At 46.9% G+C, this 20454-nt stretch overlaps 2 protein-coding genes across 5 annotated transcripts in view; both read right to left on the bottom strand.

Moving 5' to 3' along the window:
- LOC111872583 (neurocalcin homolog) overlaps window positions 1-20454 on the bottom strand; it is a 251497-nt gene that overhangs the window by 55117 nt on the left and 175926 nt on the right. The gene's annotated exons all lie outside the window — the stretch shown is intronic.
- Window positions 1-20454, bottom strand: part of LOC111872571 (neuronal calcium sensor 2) — a 73729-nt gene that overhangs the window by 38647 nt on the left and 14628 nt on the right. For all 3 annotated transcript variants that reach the window (XM_023866620.2, XM_023866629.2, XM_023866639.2), the window contains exon 2: window positions 12136-12266. In XM_023866620.2, coding sequence (XP_023722388.2) covers window positions 12136-12266 — 131 coding nt within the window. The remainder of the gene's footprint in view (window positions 1-12135; window positions 12267-20454) is intronic.

The raw sequence follows: 20454 nt of genomic DNA, 5'->3' as shown, positions 1-20454 counted from the left end.
TAACATAAACTGAAGTCTTCAACCTCTGCTTGCTAGTCGTTGCTTCATAAGGAATTGTATCTGGTTAACACTCAACACCTGAATATTCAACCACTGAACTGTCTTCTTAGTTATCTTACGAATGAATCTCTGATCTGAATTCACGAGTCGGCTCCCTTTTATAACTGCCACGCGGCCCGAATAGAGAACGCCGCCCCCAAGGGTTCTACTACTGCTCTTCATGAGAATGTTGGCTCGGAAATCCGCGTGATGATTCCGAAAAAACGGCTTATTTTCTAAGCCTTTACACTTTGCTACTTGGCAACGACTCGTTCATTGCTATTCGTTGTACAGGGAACGTGATTTTCGAGCCGTTGCTCAGCAATGGACATCTGCTCCAGCTCTACCATTTCGGCTTTCAACCGTCATGTCACAATATCTTCACCCCCTTTGTCTTCGTATACTCCTGACAGGAACGAGTTAATCATCGTCATTTGCTGACGTAGCCCGTTACGTCATCATTAGAATGTTCATTTTCATTTTTCGCGTGGGCCTACCTACAAATCATTCGTGACACGCATAGCACACTTCAAGGACACTAGAAAACCGCGAGAAACATTCTACAATACCCCTGGGGGAGGGGGGATTACTCCTCGTGTCCTCCCTTCTTCCCGAGCCGGATAGTTTCGTGCTAGTGCCGAATACTAATACAATTTCTATCTGAAAGCTGAGGTTAGTGTCTGCTGACGTGCGTCTGTGGGGCAGGCGTCCCGACGTCCAGGTCCACGCATGGGCTCGCTAATTGACGTAAATCCAATTACTCAGAACTGATCTTTAGACAGGGGTATGTCAGAAATTATGAAGCAGAACGGCAGCGACGACTAATAGGGGCATGACGTAACAGAATATTGTATGTTTTACATTTCGAAGTGGTAAAGAGAGACAGTGGGAGTTAGGCTAGCTGCAATTGTGAGTAGAGCTGCCATGAGGGCCCAACATGAATAGCTTCCCCTGGTTTTGTCTGCCTGTCAGAAGATGTGAATAATGTTATCCAGTTGTTTGTGCCAGTGTCCTAACTTGCTGCGTCACATGACGTGTGTTAATAAACTTAAATGTAAGAAAAAAGGTCTGTTTCAATTCAGTTTCTTTATTCACGTATTTATTTGTCTTTTCTATTTTTCCCGTGTTTATTTCTTTTTGTCCGCAAGTTACGAAAGCATCAGAGCCAGAGCTGCTTTACCACTGGGCGGTTTACCGCCAATCAGTTCGTCTTGGCTACAAGCCACTTGAGACTCTCCACCAGTAATTTTGTTCTCCAACTGAACATTTGCAATTATAGTCCTTATGTAACATCCCTTCTGAGGAGGATGGGTCTGCCGTTTACAATTGCCGCTGGTCCTCGCCAGCACAGTCATTCTCAAGTCCGAGTCCCGAGGGACTCATTGGAAACTCTGCATCTCCATTACAAAGACCAAGCAGTTAGTGCTGTTTACTCGCAGAAGCATACCAAACACATACTTTCACCCTGCGTGCAAAATTAAGAAATGTTGAATCTTAACCCACGGTAAATCATTCACAAGGAAAAATGGTACACTGCACCTGTTAGTTTGTTAGGCAAGACAACTTGTCCACCTAACATGCGCATTAGCCCATTCACTTCTGGACATATGTTAACTGGGTCTTTCTTGCTCATTTCAATAACATACCTCCGTAGAGCCTGTAACGCCGTGTACAGCGTCTAGTTGTAAGATGATTGCTACAAAGCCAACTGGAGAGAATTCGGGAGGAAGTAGTAATGGCCTAATTTGAGGTGCCATCTTGCCATTTCCCTGCAGAGGCGGAGGAAATCTACAAAAAGCCAGGCGTTATTAAAATAACCCATTTTGTGTCTATTTCCTGCGCGGCCAGGGCTTCAGCGTGTCTTTGCGTGTCTTGAAATGCCAATTCACGGTAGACAAACGAAGGCTTTTTATTACCTGGGTTTGCCGACAACGCGAGATGGCTGCAAGCCAAACGAAATACACGATCTTAGAAACATCGAAATGATTTCAGGCGTATAAACAGCGGAATGCCGAGCAGCGCGCTTGATGAGCGCAAGCATGCTCAGCGGTACATTGATGTCGATTGGTGCGCGGGCAGAGAGAGTTCAGCTGGGTCCGGGTCACACGTTTCAGGGGAGCAAGTCCCGCTGAAGAAGCTGGAAGTCGCTCGGCTATTCAAGAAATTCCCTCACCTCCCTTTATGAAACCCGAAGGTTCAATATGAGCCCGCATTAACACCTTGAAGCAGAGTTCTTCTTGATAAGCTAACAGTCGCTCGGCTGCTCACAAATTTACCAGCATTTTACGGAATCAGACGGCTCATTACCGTAATCACAATAACCCAACACAAGACATCCTGCTCCAAATGAATGCAGTCCACACATCTGCATCCCGTTTCTTTAAGTAATTGTTTTTACATCTGCGTCTTTAAAAGTTTCCAAGTTTTCCGATTAAAATTTGGTATGCATTTCTCATCTCTTACATGATGCATCAACAGAGTGGATGGAAGCCAGTGTAGCAACAATATGTGGTTCCGATCCCCCTGTTACATGTGGGGCAACCCCGTTCAGGCACCAAACTCCTACTGTCCACCACAGCATCCCTCTCCTAGCTTCTCAGGTGCATAAGTCCCTCCGTATATACCCTTTTCCAATTTTCTGCTTTTTAACTTTTTTTTATTGCCAGTGGGGTGCGACTAAGTCCCTTGTACTGCGGCCACTTCTGGCCTATTGTACCAGCCCCAGATGATAGGTGAGGGTGATTGTGGATCAATTGGTGGAATGAAGATTGGCAGGGGAAACCGAAGTACTCGGAGAAAACCTGTCCCAGCGCCACTTTGTCCACCACAAATCCCACTTGACCAGACCGGGATCGAACCCGGGCCACCACGGTGGGAAGCCAGCTGTGGCGCGGCCCCACTTTCTGCTTAATACAATGTCAGTGAGTCTCTCTCTCACGGTAGCGGCTAAATCTACACATCTTTTAATTATCCTTATCCAAACATCCTCCGAGCCGGTGACGGTAGCCGAGCGGTCTAAGGCATGCACTGTCTTCGTTCGCTCGGAAGCCGGGATCGTGGGTTCGAATCCCACTCAGGGCATGGGTGTTTGGTATGTGTATGCGTTTATTCTGTGTTTGTGTTGTTATGCGTTTAGGTATAGGTCTTGCGACGGGCTGGTCACTTGTCCTGGGAGTCCTACCGTCTGTAAAATGATCATGAAACTGAAAATCAGCCCTATGATCCAAAGTGGGAGCAAGAGGAGAGAGAGAAAACATATCCTTCGGCCCTTATAGATTGCAAAGGGATTTCTTGAACACCCAGTATAATACACGAGGGTTGGAACTTTAATACACTCAAGTGCCAAAAGACATGAGACAGCAGTACGTAAATTTATTTTTAAGTGGCGCCACCGTCCCTTGACGGCTTGGGAATGCCCAGAGCAGTATCAGTTGTGAGGTGTTCTCTCGTGAGTCAGGTTGAACACCGGCCAGTCTGCTCATGGCAAGCCGACGTGAATTATCGGAGTTTGAACGGGGAATGATGGTGGGTGCCAGGCGGATGTGACATCCCATTTCCGAAGTTGTGCGCTCATTCAATATTCCTTGATCCACGGTGTCATGTGTGTACCGGGAATACCTTGTGGAAGGCATTTCCACCCACCGTGGACAGCGCAGTGGCGAACCACGGGTGTTTAATGATCGTGACCAGCGGCGTCTAGCTAGAATTTTCCGTGGTAACAGACAAGCGCCACTGGCTGAAATAACATCCACATTCAATGCAGGAGGTACCAGACGCATATCCAGCAGGTCGGTGCAGCGTCCTTTAGCTTCCATGGGATATGGGAGCAGAAGACCGACCAGAGTGCCTCTGTTAACACAGCACCTCACCTTGGCTTGTGACGTCGGTAATTGGACCCAGGAGGATTGGCAACATGTGGCGTGGTCCGATGGGTCACGGTACCAGTTGTTTTAGGCGGATGGTAGGGTTCGGGTGTGGCGCAGACCCCATGAGGCCATGGACCCCAGTTGTCAACAAGGCACCGTGTAGGCTGGTGGTGATTCCATACTGGTGTGGGGTGTGTTCACGTGGCATGAGTTGGGTCCGCTCGTCCACCTAAACACGTCATTGACCGGTGACCGCTAGGTTACACTGCTTGGTGACCATTTGCAACCCTTCATGGACTTCCTGTACCCCCACAACGATGGGATATTCCAGCAGGACAATGCACCGTGTCATCGGGCCGGAGTTGTCCAGAATTGGTTCGGGGAGCATTCTGGAGAGATCCGACGAATGGTGTGGCCACCATGTTCGCCCGACATGAACCCAATCGAGCATTTATGGGACGTGGTGGAGAGGTCCATTCGCACCCAAAATCTTGCACCCACAAATACCAGGGAGCTGTGGGCGGCTATCCAGACGGCATGGCTCAACATCTCTCCAGAGGTCTCCCGTCCACATGTGGAATTGATGCCACGTCGAGTTGCTGCACTTTGCCGGGCTAGAGGGGGTCCTACACGATACTAGGTACCTATCCCATGATTTCTGGCACTTCAGTGTAGTGGCAACACTACTGTAGACACGCCATGCAACGGAACCAAATAATGTCGCTTATACCACACGTTAGTTACATATCTACCTTACCTTAGAGCAAATCGACTCTCCCTTCGCACATCACGCGCATGGGCAGTGACGAGAAGNACTGGTGTGGGGTGTGTTCACGTGGCATGAGTTGGGTCCGCTCGTCCACCTAAACACGTCATTGACCGGTGACCGCTAGGTTACACTGCTTGGTGACCATTTGCAACCCTTCATGGACTTCCTGTACCCCCACAACGATGGGATATTCCAGCAGGACAATGCACCGTGTCATCGGGCCGGAGTTGTCCAGAATTGGTTCGGGGAGCATTCTGGAGAGATCCGACGAATGGTGTGGCCACCATGTTCGCCCGACATGAACCCAATCGAGCATTTATGGGACGTGGTGGAGAGGTCCATTCGCACCCAAAATCTTGCACCCACAAATACCAGGGAGCTGTGGGCGGCTATCCAGACGGCATGGCTCAACATCTCTCCAGAGGTCTCCCGTCCACATGTGGAATTGATGCCACGTCGAGTTGCTGCACTTTGCCGGGCTAGAGGGGGTCCTACACGATACTAGGTACCTATCCCATGATTTCTGGCACTTCAGTGTAGTGGCAACACTACTGTAGACACGCCATGCAACGGAACCAAATAATGTCGCTTATACCACACGTTAGTTACATATCTACCTTACCTCAGAGCAAATCGACTCTCCCTTCGCACATCACGCGCATGGGCAGTGACGAGAAGAGAGCCTCGTGTTAACTGGCGGTCTAATGTAGTGTTGTCACGATGTTTTCGAAACAGGAACAACGGAGTTGGATAAAGATTAAATGTGCCAGAGGCCGTACAGCACGACATTGTCATCAAGGTCTTCAAGAGGCTTGCCGGGAATCTGCATTGCCTTACAGAACAGTGACAAGGTGGGTAAAAGCCTTCAACGCGGGATGCCAAAATGTGGCAGACATGCGTCGGCCAGGTCGTCCTAGTGTCAGTGAGGAAGTGTATGCTCTTTCCGCGTTGCTGGAGAGTGATCGACGCCAAACAATTCGTGAGCTGGTCCGAGAGACAGGATTAGCGCATACGACTGTGCTTCATATTCTGAAGGAACGCCTGGGCATGAGAAAAGTTGCATCACGATGGGTTCCGCATGATTTGACGGAAATGCAGAAATGGCTATGATACGACGCTGCTCGTGACCACTTGGAGCGCTATGAGCGCGAAAGACAGGCTTTCTTACGCTGTATCATTACGCTGGATGAGACATGGGCCAAATCGTACGAGCCACAAATGAAACGCCAATCGAACGAATGGCGTCATTACGGGTCCCCACGAAAATCAAAAGTTCGTCAGAACCCCAGCCAGCAGTGTGAAAGTTATGGTGATTCTCGTGTACGACTGTGATGATGTTATCCTAACGCATGCCGTTCCCCGACAGCAGACCGTCAATGCACAGTGTTACTGTTCATTTTTGTAACACAACCTGTAACCAGCTTTGAGAAATAAGCAGCGACACTCTCTGCAGAACCCACCCATCATTTTGCAGGACAATGCTCGGTCGCACGCAACGCAAGCTGCGGCTGATTTGTTGGATCGATGGGGCTGGGAAGTGCTGTACCATCCACCGTACTCCCCGGACTTAAGCCCTTGTGACTTCGACTTGATTCCTAAGATGAAGGAACCACTTCGTGGCATTCGCTTCAGAACCGTTCCAGAGATTCTTAAGGCAGTAGACCGCTCCATTCGAACTATCAACACAACAGGCGCTGCTAAAGGTATCCTACGACTTCCACATCGCTGGCGACGGGTTGTACACAATGCTGGCGACTACAAGGACAGTAAAACTTCGAAACATGCATCTATTTTGTATCAGTTGTAAATAAATATTTGCCACTATTAAAGTTCCATCCCTCGTATGTCGTTATTTCTGACGTTTTAATGCATCTTATACATTGGTATAATTGGGTAAGTTCATTTGAACAAGAATGTACTCATAGCAATTCTGGCAGAACTGGATGAAACACAATTCAATACGATTACAGAGTGCATGAAGTGCGAAGGTTAAGGGGAACTCCTGTAATATACATACACAGTTCTACGTGGTAGTTATTAAGTTCGTGGAATGTGGTTTTATCGCATCATATTACAAGGTATTCACATACACTTACGCAGATCCACATCGGCCCTCAAAATAGTTGCCGTAGGCCGCTATGCAAGTCTGCCAACGTTGATATAGCTGCCGAAAACATTGCTGAAACATATTGGCAGGAAATTCCCGCACGACGCTTTGCGGCCATTCTACGAACTTATTGACTGTGGTAGTATGTACTTTTTTATTGCTAGTGGTGTGGGACTAAGTCCCTTGTACCAGCCCCAGATGACAGGCGAGGGTGATTGTGGAGCAATTGGTGGAATGAAGATTGGCAGGGGAAACCGAAGTACTCGGAGAAAACCTGCCCCAGCGCCACTTTGTCAACCACAAATCCCACTTGACAAGACCGGGATCGAACCCGGGCCGCCGCGGTGGGAAGCCAGCGACTAACCGCCTGAGCTATGGCGCGGCCGCGGTAGTATGTAAGTGCAGGCTTAAAGAGATTCTTTCCTTATACCCTTTTACACCACATCGCCTCACAGTATGTACAGTCAACATGCACCAAGTTAGATGTACCAATACTGCCAAAACTGTGTGTACCTGACGTCACTGTGGAGTGATCTGCATTCTTGCTTTGTATTACGAGGGTACCAGCCTACACGAGACGGTCTATGGCAAGATCCTGTCACGTGTATTAGTGACTATAGACGGGGTTTTGGATTGGATGATTGGATTTACTGACACCTTATACACACAACTCGGGACTGCAGGTAATACAGCGCTATCGCTGATGTACACACTTTACAGTTCACCGTTACCCACGCACTAGGGTTCTCAGTCTTCACTAGTCGTATCCTGGCAACGGATTTTGTAACAGTCTCATTATCACTTAAAATCACATATGAAGTCCTTTTGTCACAGTCTAATTCCTTCCTTCTTATTTCTTCTCAATCGCCTTAGACTGCCATCTCCAGAACTGGGCCCATTTCTTGACAACTCATTCAAATAAACTCTTCTTCAACGGAACTCTCTCAACTTCTGACAACTCGCTTAAACGACCTTCTATGTGCCTCTATCACCCATTGGCACACACGGAGGAAACACAGCCTCTCTACTGTTGAGGCTTGTTTACGGAACCGTTGTCTAGCAACTGACGTCCTGTTATTGCGCGCGTATGCTTCCGCGGGAATGTTTACCGAGTTTACCATTGCGTAGCAATGGGTCTATACGGCACAATACTTATTGGTTCCCTCAGTACCTGGAAGCAAATGCCAAAAATTAGGCCACGACCACTTCCTTCCAATCATTAGACGCTATATAACCTTGGAAGTGCCACGCCAAGAACAAATAAACGACGGGTGTGTGGCCAAGACACGCGGAGCGAGTAGTGTCCTTGCAGACATCAGATCACAGTTACATTAGCACACAATACCAGCGGGGTGTGTTCAGAATCAACATTCGGGGTCACTGTCACTAAGAGCGTTGCTTATGTCGTATTCTTGCTCTGTAACGAAGCAATAAAACTCCAAAGTACACACACACTCCGTGGCTCTCGTCAAGGCGGGCCAAGGTATGACCTACATGTCCAATTCAAGGTTGCCGCAATTTAACGCAGAACTTGAACGGAAGATGAATACGTACACTAACACTCGTGTTATGGGTGGCGGGGCAGAAAAGCACTGTACGCTAGTACTCCGGAGGTCCTGTGTCTGGACATTGGTTATCCTGACGCTTTTTCGTGGTTTTCATCAGTCTCCTCAAGCAAATCCGGGACTGCACTTCAATTATGCCATTGCCGTTTCCTCCCAAATCCTTTCCAATTCATCATTCATTTAACATTCTGCAATTCGATGCTATACAGTCTAGCTACGTACACCGTAACATTCATGTCCTCTCTATGTCTCCACGGCCCTTTGTTGGGTCCGGGCCGCTTTCTTAATCCTACACAGTTGGTATGACTCCTAGGACGGGGTATCAGCCCGTCGCAAGAGCGCTACCTACACACAGAACAACACAAACGCAAAATAAACGCGGACAGACAACCATGCCTCTAGTGTGATTCGAACCCACGACCTCAGTGTTCGAGCGGGCGAAGACGGCCCATGCCTTAGACCGCTTGGCCACTGTGATCGGCACATCGTAATATAATCCACCAAAAATAAAAAATAATTGTAACCCGAACTGAAATCACACCTCAACAGGCTGACAGCAATAGCTGAAAGTCTCTGACATGGCAACTACTAATAGATTCTGCGTGTTCATCTGTTTTACAGTCCAGCTGCTCCTAGGGGGCAGCCAACGTCAGTGTAGGAAACACCTCGAAAGCAAAGTCCTTTCCGAGCATGTACTCGCCAACGGCGTATGAATAACGGGAGCGCAGTAAACACGCGGTAATCCGGATTAAATAGGAAGAAGAGTGACGTCATCGGAATCAAGCGATAATCCGGATTAATAAAACAAAAGAAAAATATCAGAAAACCAATAAATGGAAATTTTAATAATACTGGCAGTGCTGATGCATATAAATGCAAGATATGAGTGCAGCAATTTCTTTCTCTGACAGAAGCCAAAATCCAGGGCCTCCTACATCCAGCTGAAGCCAATCTTGGATATTTACTTGCGTGATTTCAGTCTCTCCAACTGCCCTCAACACAGTCTGAAAGTCCTCTTGCTTCTAAATCCCACGCGTCTTTTAAAGTATGTACTTAACTGTGAACAGAATTTCTCATATTTCTATCCGGATTATCCGAAATCGGGACCAACTGTAACCGGATTACGAGAGTTTAGGCCAGAACTGGCCGCAGTACAAGGGACTTAGTCTCACCCCACTAGCATTAAAAAAATTAGAAAAGAGTTTATAGCAACTTTCTTGCGATCACGTAGCGCTGTGCGCCAGTAGCTGGCGACGGTAAACACGTGTTTCAACATCAGATGTTGCATAAACTTCACTTAAAGGACTTGCTCGCATGCTTCCTTTATGATACCCTCACCGCTAATTCCAAAGGCTAAACTAATTAACTCTGAATAAGAAAGCAGAATGAGCTGTACAAATATCAGATACATCAGAGAGGATCCCTCTGAACATTCAATACAGAAACTTGACTGACTCTGTGACGACATACAGTTACTGCAGCCGTTGCAGAACATACACACAAGAGTAAATCCACCCAATTTTGTATACTCCTCCTGCTACGGTAACGAGGGCGCTAAGTCGACATTTAGTGGCGTATATCGTTACGTCATCACTACAGCGTCACTGAACTGTTTTCTCAGCAACACTGCGGTACTCAAATTCAAACATCACTCTCATGGAGCTGAACCCTTCTTGAGAAACCGCCAGTTGCGGACCTACTCAAGAACTTCCCAGCATTTTATGGAACCCGAAGGTTCATTACCGTGTTCACAACATCCCTCCACTGGTCCCTACCCTGAGTCAGGTAAATCCAACCGATACTATCCCATTCTATCTCTCTAAGGTCCATTTTAATATTGTCCACCAACCTATATCTTGGTCTTCCTAGTCGTCTCATTTCTTCTGGCTTTCCCACCAGTATCCTATATGCATTACTATTCTACTCATTAGTGCTACAAGCCCTGCCCATCTCATCCTTGACTTGATGATTCTAATTATACTCAGAGAAGAGTACAAGTTATTAAGCTCCTCATTATGCAGTTTTCTCCAACCTCCCGCCACTTTATCTCGCTTGGGTCCAAATATTGGGAAATCAAACACACTTACATAAATTTTTTTCTTCCAGAAGGTTGGCTACACTCTGGTTCCTGGACCGGACGAATACTAACGTGGAACGATTTTATATTGCTCTAAGATGGCATTAAAATATACGAGGAACGCACATCTGATTTTGGGGCTACTGGAGTGAACGCATCACGTTACACGTACATGTCACGAACGTGCGTGCGTTCTTACAACTTGTGACTTGTACTCGAGAGGTGACCGTTTCGAATTTCAACTGTGACACCCGTTATCCTATTAATTTTCGTGTTTTTCTCAGTCACTCCAGCTAAAGGTCAGGTCAGTACCGACGAAGGGGCCGGAGTCCGAGTCCCGGTGGGGGCAAGAATTTTCTCTTCTCCACGTCGTCCAGACCGGCTCTGGTGGCCAACCAGCCTCCAAACCAACGGGTACCGGGGGTAAAGCGGCAGGGGCGTGAAGCTGACCACTCACCTCCAGCTAGTGCCGAGATCAAGAAAACGTGGGTCTATACATCCACTCCCACCTACGCCTTCATGGCGTAGTGCTTAATTAGTTAAGCACAGGGACAATTTTACAATTCAGCTGTTGGTTTCAATAGGTTTGAAGTTCATCCCTTACGTTAAGGGAAGGAAGGCTTCACAGCGTCTGAGAACGAGATGATGAGGGGCGGAGGGAACAGGAGGCTGGAGAAACTGTATCTGTGCTTTTCGCGAAGTACTGAGGTGATCATCAACTCAAAGACGATAAGATGGAAGCAACGACAAAACTGTCGGTGGAAATTCTGAAGTCCTAGGCTTAGACAGGAGAATTATCACTCACCCATTCACCTCCACCTTCAATGCAACTTGAAACTGTTCAGTCTCTCTTTCATTTAAGATAACATTAAAATCACATATTGCTACATGTTTCGGCCCTGCTCGGACATTTTAGGCAACTGTTCACTGTTCGAAAACTGTACCAGAGCTTAAGTCAATATATTTCCATGCTACATACGCCCAGCTAGTGAGAACATACTCGTACATATGAAGGGGTACAAACATGGGCAGCAAACAGGAAAATAACACTGGAACAGAGAGTTTTGTTCTCAGATAAACACATTTTAGTGAGAGTAACGATAACGCAATGACACGCAAATATATTGACTTAAGCTCTAGTGCAGTGCGACGGTTTTCAAACAGCGAACAGCTGCCTGAAGATGGTCCAGGAAGGACGAAACATTCAGCAGCTGATGTGATTTTAATGTTACTCTAAATTAAAGAGAGATTATGAACAGTTTTGGGTTGCGTTAAAGACGGAAGTGAATGAGTGAGTGATACGTCAGTGCTGTAGGATGCTCAAAAATAATATTATATTATGGGAGAACTATTTATTTTGCGATTAGTATCACGAACATACAGAGTCGGGTGCTAGTGATAGATTAATGATGAACTGAAGAGGGTTTTGAAGGAAATAGTCGCTGCGTATTCAGGCAACTGCTTGGTGTGAGTGAGGAACTCCGCAGAAACCTAAGTCAGAATAGTCAGTGTTCCACCTGAGATCAAACCCGAGCACTTCCCGCGTCTAGATCATTCCTTTATGTCAACCTACTCTACCAGACAATATTAAAACGGATCCTTCATGAACAGACCGTGAGGGAGTATATTGGAATCAACTGGCTCATATGTCTAAATATCGAATCTTGCCCAAAGCATGCACAGGACTAAGGACCTATATTTATTAGGCTTACCTTAAATCCCTTATACCACTCCTTGATTGTTGCTTCATCGTATCTAGTGTGAGATTTGAGAAAGTCCATGTCCTCTTTGGAAAGTTTGTCTTTGCTTCCGAAGCAGCCCATCGCAGAAACTTCCAAGTTACCTGCAAATGCAGAACGTCAGTCTATCAATACAATTATATCGACAAGAAGTGATCTCACTGCTTGAGGGAGACCGCGCCTGCGCACAGATGCACCAGAAGCACAGCTTGTGGTCGCATGTAACAGAATTCGACGAGAAACAGATCTGCAAGAATTTACACAAGCAAACAGACGATTCCTCGCAGCGATACAGAAACCAGGGGACATGACAAACGTCACGGTAACTACATGCACATGCATTTGCATTAAACAACTCTGTATTCATGAATTTCATGTGATTATAAGAATAAAAATGTTTGTCATTCTGTCTGCCCGAACGTGCTGACGTACTGTAGCGTGTACAACCGTTGCTACGCAACGGTCGCGAGATGGGCGGATACATCAGGGCCGTTTCTTGACAACGGCTCGGTAAACAAGTTCCCACAGCAAGAAACTGAGGCGCAAAAATAGAGGTACTCTTGGAAACTGAGTGTTTCTACGTCGCTCTTGCTCAGGAGTTATGAGATAAGTCAGTTCTGTACGCGAGTCTGTGAAGAGAGGACTCGAGCGCGCGAAGCTGAATAATCTCCACTGTTAAAAACCGGTACCAGGAAACGTCTAGAGAAGACTTACCGTGTAGTGATTTGTAAAGCGTGCAAATCAGCGACAGCGTAATAGCCATAATTGTAGTTACGTCCTGTGAGTGGTCAATAAATCTATTCACAACCACAATGCCCGCCTATGGTGTATAGTCTATACACATGTGTTAGTGCAAGTGACCAATAAAAAAAACGGGGTCTGTAGTCCGCAAGCGAACTATACCGACCGAGCGACCGCCGCTTGTCGGCAACTTTAGCGGATAGAGGGCGTCGTGTGGTCAGCGCAATGAATCCCCACGGCCGTTAATTTCGGTTTTCTAGACCGGAGCCGCTATTTTCTTGAAATAGATCCTAAATTATCCTCACGAGGTTGAGTGGACCCCGTTCCAGACGCACTACTTCTCAGAAAATCCGGTAGCGCCGGGAATTGAATCCGGGATCGCTGGATCTGTAGCCAGGAACTCTGACCACTAGACCACAGAGGCAGTCTAGCTCACCAATACTATATTTTATGAAAATCGGTTCGCCGGTTATCGAATTGTTACACGCGGACAGACGCACTTTTACAACTTCTCGTTGCTAATACGCCGAAAACTAATCGCACTGTCAGCCTTTCAGCACAACATGCGACGAGAGAAACTAAAATTGCCGAGAGCAGATTTATCTCACGGGGAAAATCAGGCAAATTTTTCTGCTGGGAATTATCAGACGTCCTCCCCTCCCGATGTGTCATCCATCACTGATGGCTTCGGTGGGGGGGGGCACTGTTCCTGGCGACATTTCACTGTCAAGAGCCAGGTTAGCTCAGTCAATAACGTGACTGGTTAAGGACAGAATCACTGTTTCAATTCCCAAAAAGAGAACTACGCCCATATCCAACCTCCTACGTAACTGGCGCTGGAGATAAAGCGGCCAGAGCGTCAAACTAAAAACTTAACTCCACGTAAGTTAAGAATGCGTGGAAGTACACCTCCAAACCTCCATGTTTTCATATTATGGGGCTTTACCATAGGGGGCAACTTAATTTCTAAGACCATGGCCTTGTGAAACTTGACGTCGTGTAGTTTGGTGGACCGGCACTAATGTTAAGGAGGGATCTCCTACCTCCATATCGAGGGGAAACAATATGTTAGGCTACAGGGCCAAAATTTAGTAGTCAAAAACAAGTTATTCTGAGATGTGACGACGCCGTGTAATTTGGTAGACCGGTACTACTCTTACCAATTAACATGTTTTTTCCATCTTAAGGGCACGTACACTACCAGAATAAACGGTGTCAGATCTTAAAAGCCCTTACGCAATATATGACGCTATGTAGCTTGGTAGATAGTTCTCAGGGCTTCGGATCAACTTGTTTGCTGCCCTCATCTACCAGACTAGACGGAGTTTCATTCCAGATGACCTTAGGCACAGCGACAAGTTTCTTTTCACCTTTCTATCCGATAGAATCAGACCGTGTGACAGGTCACAGCAGTCAGTGAGGACGTCCTCTGATCAGTATCAGCCGCCAACTGATATTCAAGTCACTCTTCGCCCCTCCTTCATCAATATCATGACGTCAGCAGCACCGGGCGCACAACCTACATGCCGGCCAGGCGGCATCTCGCAATAACAACAGGCTTCAAACGAAGCTTCTTATTATGAATTCTTGTACGCCCCAACGACCACGGTCCTACTGGAAGTTGGCAAAGATGCACCAGACAACACGGCGTCACATACCAGAAGAAAGAAATCTTCACAGTCATCGCCTTAAGTTCCTAGAACCTCACGATGTGAAGTTCAGTGTTGCAGAGTTCGCAGATTGGGCTTGAGTTCGATTCTCGAAAGGTTGAGGGACAATGGCTGATTCAATATACCAATACTGTATTTGTTGTAACATTCCAGACCCAGATGATTCGCGCAGAGGTAAAGGTTTGGATTCACATTTCGGGAGTGACTGGTTCGCATCTCGGTCGGGACACCGGGTATCTCTCTCGCTCTCCTTCCTGTTGCGAGGGCATCCCTGAGACACTCTGTATCACTTCAGTTTCTTAATCTTATACACAGTCAGTAGGACTCCTTGAACGGGGGATCACACCGTCGCAAGGCCGCTACCTACACAAAACAGAATAAACGCAGACAAATATCCACGCCTTGTGTGGGATCCGAACTCATGATCCCAGCGTGCGAAGACAGTTCATGCCTTAGACCGTGCGGCCACTATGATCGGTGGAACATCGGCTATACTGACCAAGAATTTCTGGGCGTTCCTTCAGTCAGTCCGGGCAAATGAATTAGTGCCTTGAATAGGCCATGACCGCTTCCTTCAAGTTCATCGTTCATCCTTCATCAAACCGCACGACGCTACAAAGTTTACTTACACACCCGCAAACTAAACCAAGGAAAAAAAGACGTTTCGGTAACGACTCAACACTTAAGTAATCTGAAGACAGTGGCAATATTCTAAACGTCGTGTGCACCAGATAAACTACAGAAAACACAGAATGACTACAATTACTGCAAGTTAACATATGAACCAGTGCACCATCCGTTTTGCTCAGTTATGACGTCAGGCATGTGCGAATTACTAGTGTCATCTACGTAGGTTACCGGTCGTGAGCATTCGTTTATTCTAATCGACATCAAGACACATACAGTTTGGAATTGGCATCACTGATGGCGATCTGCAACACGCGCGGCTGCGCAGACTGGGCTTCATGTTTGCGCTACTCGTAACATTCGCCATAGTGACTTCTGTCAAAATCTGCTGCCTTGCAACATTTCAGAGGTCCCAAGTTCAAATCACGGCCCTCAGATCGGCTATGCTAACAGGTATTTCGAGCGTTTCTTCGGGGCTTCAACCCGGGTCTCAACTGATACTACCAAATGCAATTCCCAATTCATCATTCACCCATCCCACTATCTGACGTTACGTGGAATCCAGTTGGGTCCACTCGGCACATCAGCCACTGAATGACCTATTGTACATGCCCCGGGTGATTCTGATGATGGAGAATATGGTGGAATGAAGATTGACAGGGGAAACCGAAGTACTCGGAGAAAATCTGCCCTAGCGCCAATTTCTCCACCACAAATCCCACTGCCCAGACCCTGGCTCGAACCCGGGCCGCCGCGGTGGGAAGCCAGCGATTATCCGCTTGAGCTATGGCGCGGGCAACCGACGTTACGTATGTATGATCGGCTCTATGGAGCTTTGTTCCTACTAGGAAGCTTAAAGTTGCTCAGCCACGCAAGCTTTTGGTATTTTACGAAACTGGAAGGTTTATGGTCGTATTCACAAAGACACTCCAATGGTCTCTATCTAGAGCCAGATTAATCCAGCCCACAACGCATTTCTTTAAGGTTCATTTTAATAGTATCCTACCACCTATGCCTAAACATCCATAGTGGTCTCCGTCCTTCTGGCTTTCCTACCAACACGTCGTGCAAACGTCTGCTCGTTCAGATGCGTGCTACAAGACCAGCCTTGATTTGATCACGCTAACTATTCGGCGAAGAGTACAAATTATGAGATTCCTCCCGTCACTTCATCTCTCTTCGGTCCACATATTCTCCTCAGACCGTCCTTATAATATGAGAAACCAAGTTTCACAAGCATTCAAACCACAGGACAAATTAGAGCGTTCTCTATTTCAATTTGCGTGTTTTATGAAGCGTCAGTAAGCAAACTACAAACTCAAATGTCGGGCAATGCCATGTTCACAACTGCTGGGTCCGTCACTGCTCAGGGTGACGCATACGCAACGTACGTCCTGCCTAGGGGTCTAAGTGAGAGCCCCAGCTCTCGCGCAGGGGAACTGCAGGCCGAGCCCTCGCTTCGGCTAGGCCGATATGAAGGTTACCGAGCAAGATGGCTCAATCGGTAACGATCCAACTGCATCACTGAGCACTCCTTCCGCAGGAAAATAGCTTAAGACCTGTATAAGAGGCACACTCTTTCCGCTGGAACGTTGACTTATGTCTGCTGGGTGGTCAAAACGCACAGCTGTAGTCTCCAGGGTTATGACAGTGTACACTAGTCTGATAGGTGGGTACCAACGTTTCAGAAGTATAAATTACACTGAAGATGGAGGCAGCATGTTCCTCCGAAATTCTGGTATACATTTACTACAATACACCGTGTCATAACCCAGACAATCACAACAAAAATGAGAACATACTGTCACATGTTGGGTATATAACACGACACATAACTTCACGCCGTCTTGAATATAGCGAATTTACTCCACTCGCTCTTACAGTTTCACAATTACTGCCATCGGCAGTATCATAATTATTTATGCTTCTATTTACTCCGGCGTGTTTACAAAGGCGTTGCTGGGCAACGCTGCGAAGCAAACAGCGCGCTTCGGCTCGGCTCGGCACGGACAAACACCGCTTTCCTAACTGTTGCGTAACTTGGCAACCGACAGTTTATCAAGGGTCTGTCTTCGTGGTAACTCGTTCCACCTTCCGTTGCCCAGCAACGGTTAATGTCACAATATTATAACAGATTTTTGAGTAAAAAAAAGGTAAAGCTATCCCTGTAGCAGGCCATGGAGGCCATAGGGGTGTGAGATGTCGAGGCTCGCACATTTTCTAGACAGTAGGTGTCGTGGTCCTNTATTATTAAATACGCAGCGATGAGATACCATGGGCCCACCCACAACCACAGGGAATAGCCAATTAGAATATAACTTTGGGAATTGAGAACGAAAAGAGGAGTTAACCTCCCTCTTTCGTCAACAGCCGATTCAGCAAGTTAAAGATATAAATTACTGAATTTAGGAGACTTGGGATCTGATCTCAAACATAATATTCAGTTATGAGCCGGAGGCTCTATTCAATATGGGCCTTACGAGCGGTGGAAGTTGGCCTACGTCTTTGATTCCAAGTAAGTCACGTTTACTCATATAAGCCATGTTGGTAAATATTATTGTTGTTAAAGTGTTGTGGAATCCCTGTGGTTGTGGGTGGGCCCATGGTACCTCATCTCTGCGTATTTAATAATATTACCATACTCCAGTGGCCCCGTTAGCAGAGCTTCTTACTTATGTGATTACGCATAAATGCTGATCATCAACATTCTTAACCTAGTTGCCTGTCCAGGTGTTGACATACTAATGTAATGGCTGTAAAACACTTTTCGCAAGTCTCGGAACATTTAAGCAATGTCTTTTGATTTTCAGTCTCGAAGTGTGCCCGGCGAGCCCTTAGGGGAGAGTATTAATTATGTAACAAGTAATTGCCTAGGAAGATAGTCCGGCAATGTGGCTGTGTTATGGTGTATGTGTTAAGATTACTGGTAGTGTATAGACTTCGCACATTTGCGTTATAGTTACGACTAATGATTTTTGTGATAAACATGGTATGTGGGCTTTTAATATGTATAACTTTACGGGCAGATTATTTTAAGGGAGAACATGAGGACGAGTAGCAGGAGGTAAAGACACTATGTAGTCCCGACTGTAGGTCGGTCTTGTTAATATTGTAAATAATGTAAATAAGAGTGTAAATAGACAGGGTAGTTAGAGTAGGATGTACCGGGATTGTGATGCACACCTCCATAATCACCTTTCCACGACCGATCCCGCGGATCCTACCAAAATGAAAGGCAACAGCAGCCGAATGCTACCACAGTTAAGGGGAGGTATTACTGGACAGGGATAGGCACCTGCCACGCAGGCAGCGTTTAGTAGCCTTGGTATCAACGCCCCTTAAGAATAATAATAATGTAATACGTTGCTACCTGCAGACTATATGAAGAGATGACAGATAAGGGAGCTATGACAATAGGCCAGGGGGTAGTTCCCACCAGAGATGACAGACGATACGTAGAGGCGGGTCAGACCCGACACGCCCGCTCTACGCCAATAATAAGAGGTGACAAGGATGAAGGGGCCAGCCAACAGAGAACGCTCGACTACCGCGCTACCGGCCCTTGGTACTTTCATCACCTCGCTTAGGACATAAAATATAGATGGTGACAGCTTTATGAGAGAAGGAAGCCCAGAAACAGGAGAATCCTAGCTAAGGGTAAGCTAGGAGTATTGTGTTAACTCCTTACAGTGTAAGCTGTGGTGGCAAGGAAGGGTACCTCCACGCCCCCCTGCACCACGGCGTTACAGTAGACTCACAGATGGCGGTGAGGCTGCTAGCTGCTCTTTACCCCCCCTGAGGATTCCTGGTACTCATTTCTCTTAGAGGCTGAGTAGATCCCAGGACGATAGTGTCTAGAAGGATTAGGTCAACTGAAAAAATCCACCGCATCGGGAATCGAACCCACCACCCTCCGGTTTGTAGCACAGTGCCTCAACCAACTGCGCTACCGCGTGGATTGTGGATGGGTAACGTTATTGAATGAGGCAATCATATAGGCTCCCACTGTGATATTTACATCGCGAGACTGAGGAAAACAAAACGAAAAGCTTCCACTGTATAGCCCGTATTTTGGCAGACATAAAAACTACAGTCTTCCAAGTACACGTTACCGCGGTACATTCAAGCCAGGGGACAGGAACTGAGTTTGCGAGACATGAGGTTGTCAGGCCGGTGATTATGAGCAATACTGACGTCCAGGATGTGACGCCGTGTAGTTCAGCTGACCGTTACCAACGTATTGATGGAAGTTACTTCTTGCATCTTCAGGGTATAAAAATAGCTGCGAACTGAACATGCATACTGAAGCTTTCGGTGGGTATTTCACTTCGAGGAAATGCAGAAAACTCCGAGAAAGCACACGACAGCCGGTACTTACACCGGGATACGAACGGATAGACTACTGTCATCTGGGTCGTAACGTGGTGGCGTCGTCTGGCAGTTACCAACCTTCCTGAAGTTTCAGATTGTTCCGAAACGTCGATACGAACATACCGGACTGCACGGCATCACATGTCCGTATCAGCGGCATTTCAGAGGTACATATTCGTGCATATTCAACGTCACCCTACTGACGTCATCAAAATTTAAGCAACACGTATCTCCGAACCGTTTGGAAGAATGGCCACATCCACACGGCACAAAGACCCAAGACGTTTCGGTGTCATATGCTACTTCAATTTTTAGGATCAAACTGTACCAAGACCAAAGAGTCAACAAACTCAAAATCTCACATGGCAAATCCAGTTTCGTAATAAAGTTTATTGGCGCAGAAGAGAGTGCCTTTGTGAACATTCCTTGGCATAAATCTCTATTTTCTCGTTATGGGTCCAGTGGGACATTCTGAGGAACTCAGCAGCCCCGCGTATTCTCGAGCGTGTGATTTCAAAGCGGCACACACAACGCTGATGTAACACAGGCCAGAAGCACTCCAACCTGTACTACACGGAACGGCTGGGTGGCGTGCTGCAAATTCACATGGCAAAATAGGGATTCTGATAAAGACCTGAAGTTTTTCCTCCGATAAGTTATGCTCCACGCCATGATGACGCAAGGAGGAGTGGAAGCATAACTCCACACATTCTCAAACTCGGCATGAGATGTAGGTAAATGACCAGCTTCAAGTACCAGGCAATTTACCCTCGGTCCCCATTGAATAGGACGCTGGGTGGGGCTCACAGGCGGTCTGGACGCCGTTGAGAACAGAGAAATATTGTCACGTGTTTCAGTGATTAAGACGCGGGTTTGGATTGGT

This window comes from Cryptotermes secundus, unplaced genomic scaffold, assembly GCF_002891405.2.
Source record: "Cryptotermes secundus unplaced genomic scaffold, Csec_1.0 scaffold995, whole genome shotgun sequence".
Classification (NCBI taxonomy): domain Eukaryota; kingdom Metazoa; phylum Arthropoda; class Insecta; order Blattodea; family Kalotermitidae; genus Cryptotermes; species Cryptotermes secundus.
Note: the sequence above shows the minus strand (reverse complement) of the source record. Positions and strands in the feature narration are given on the sequence as shown.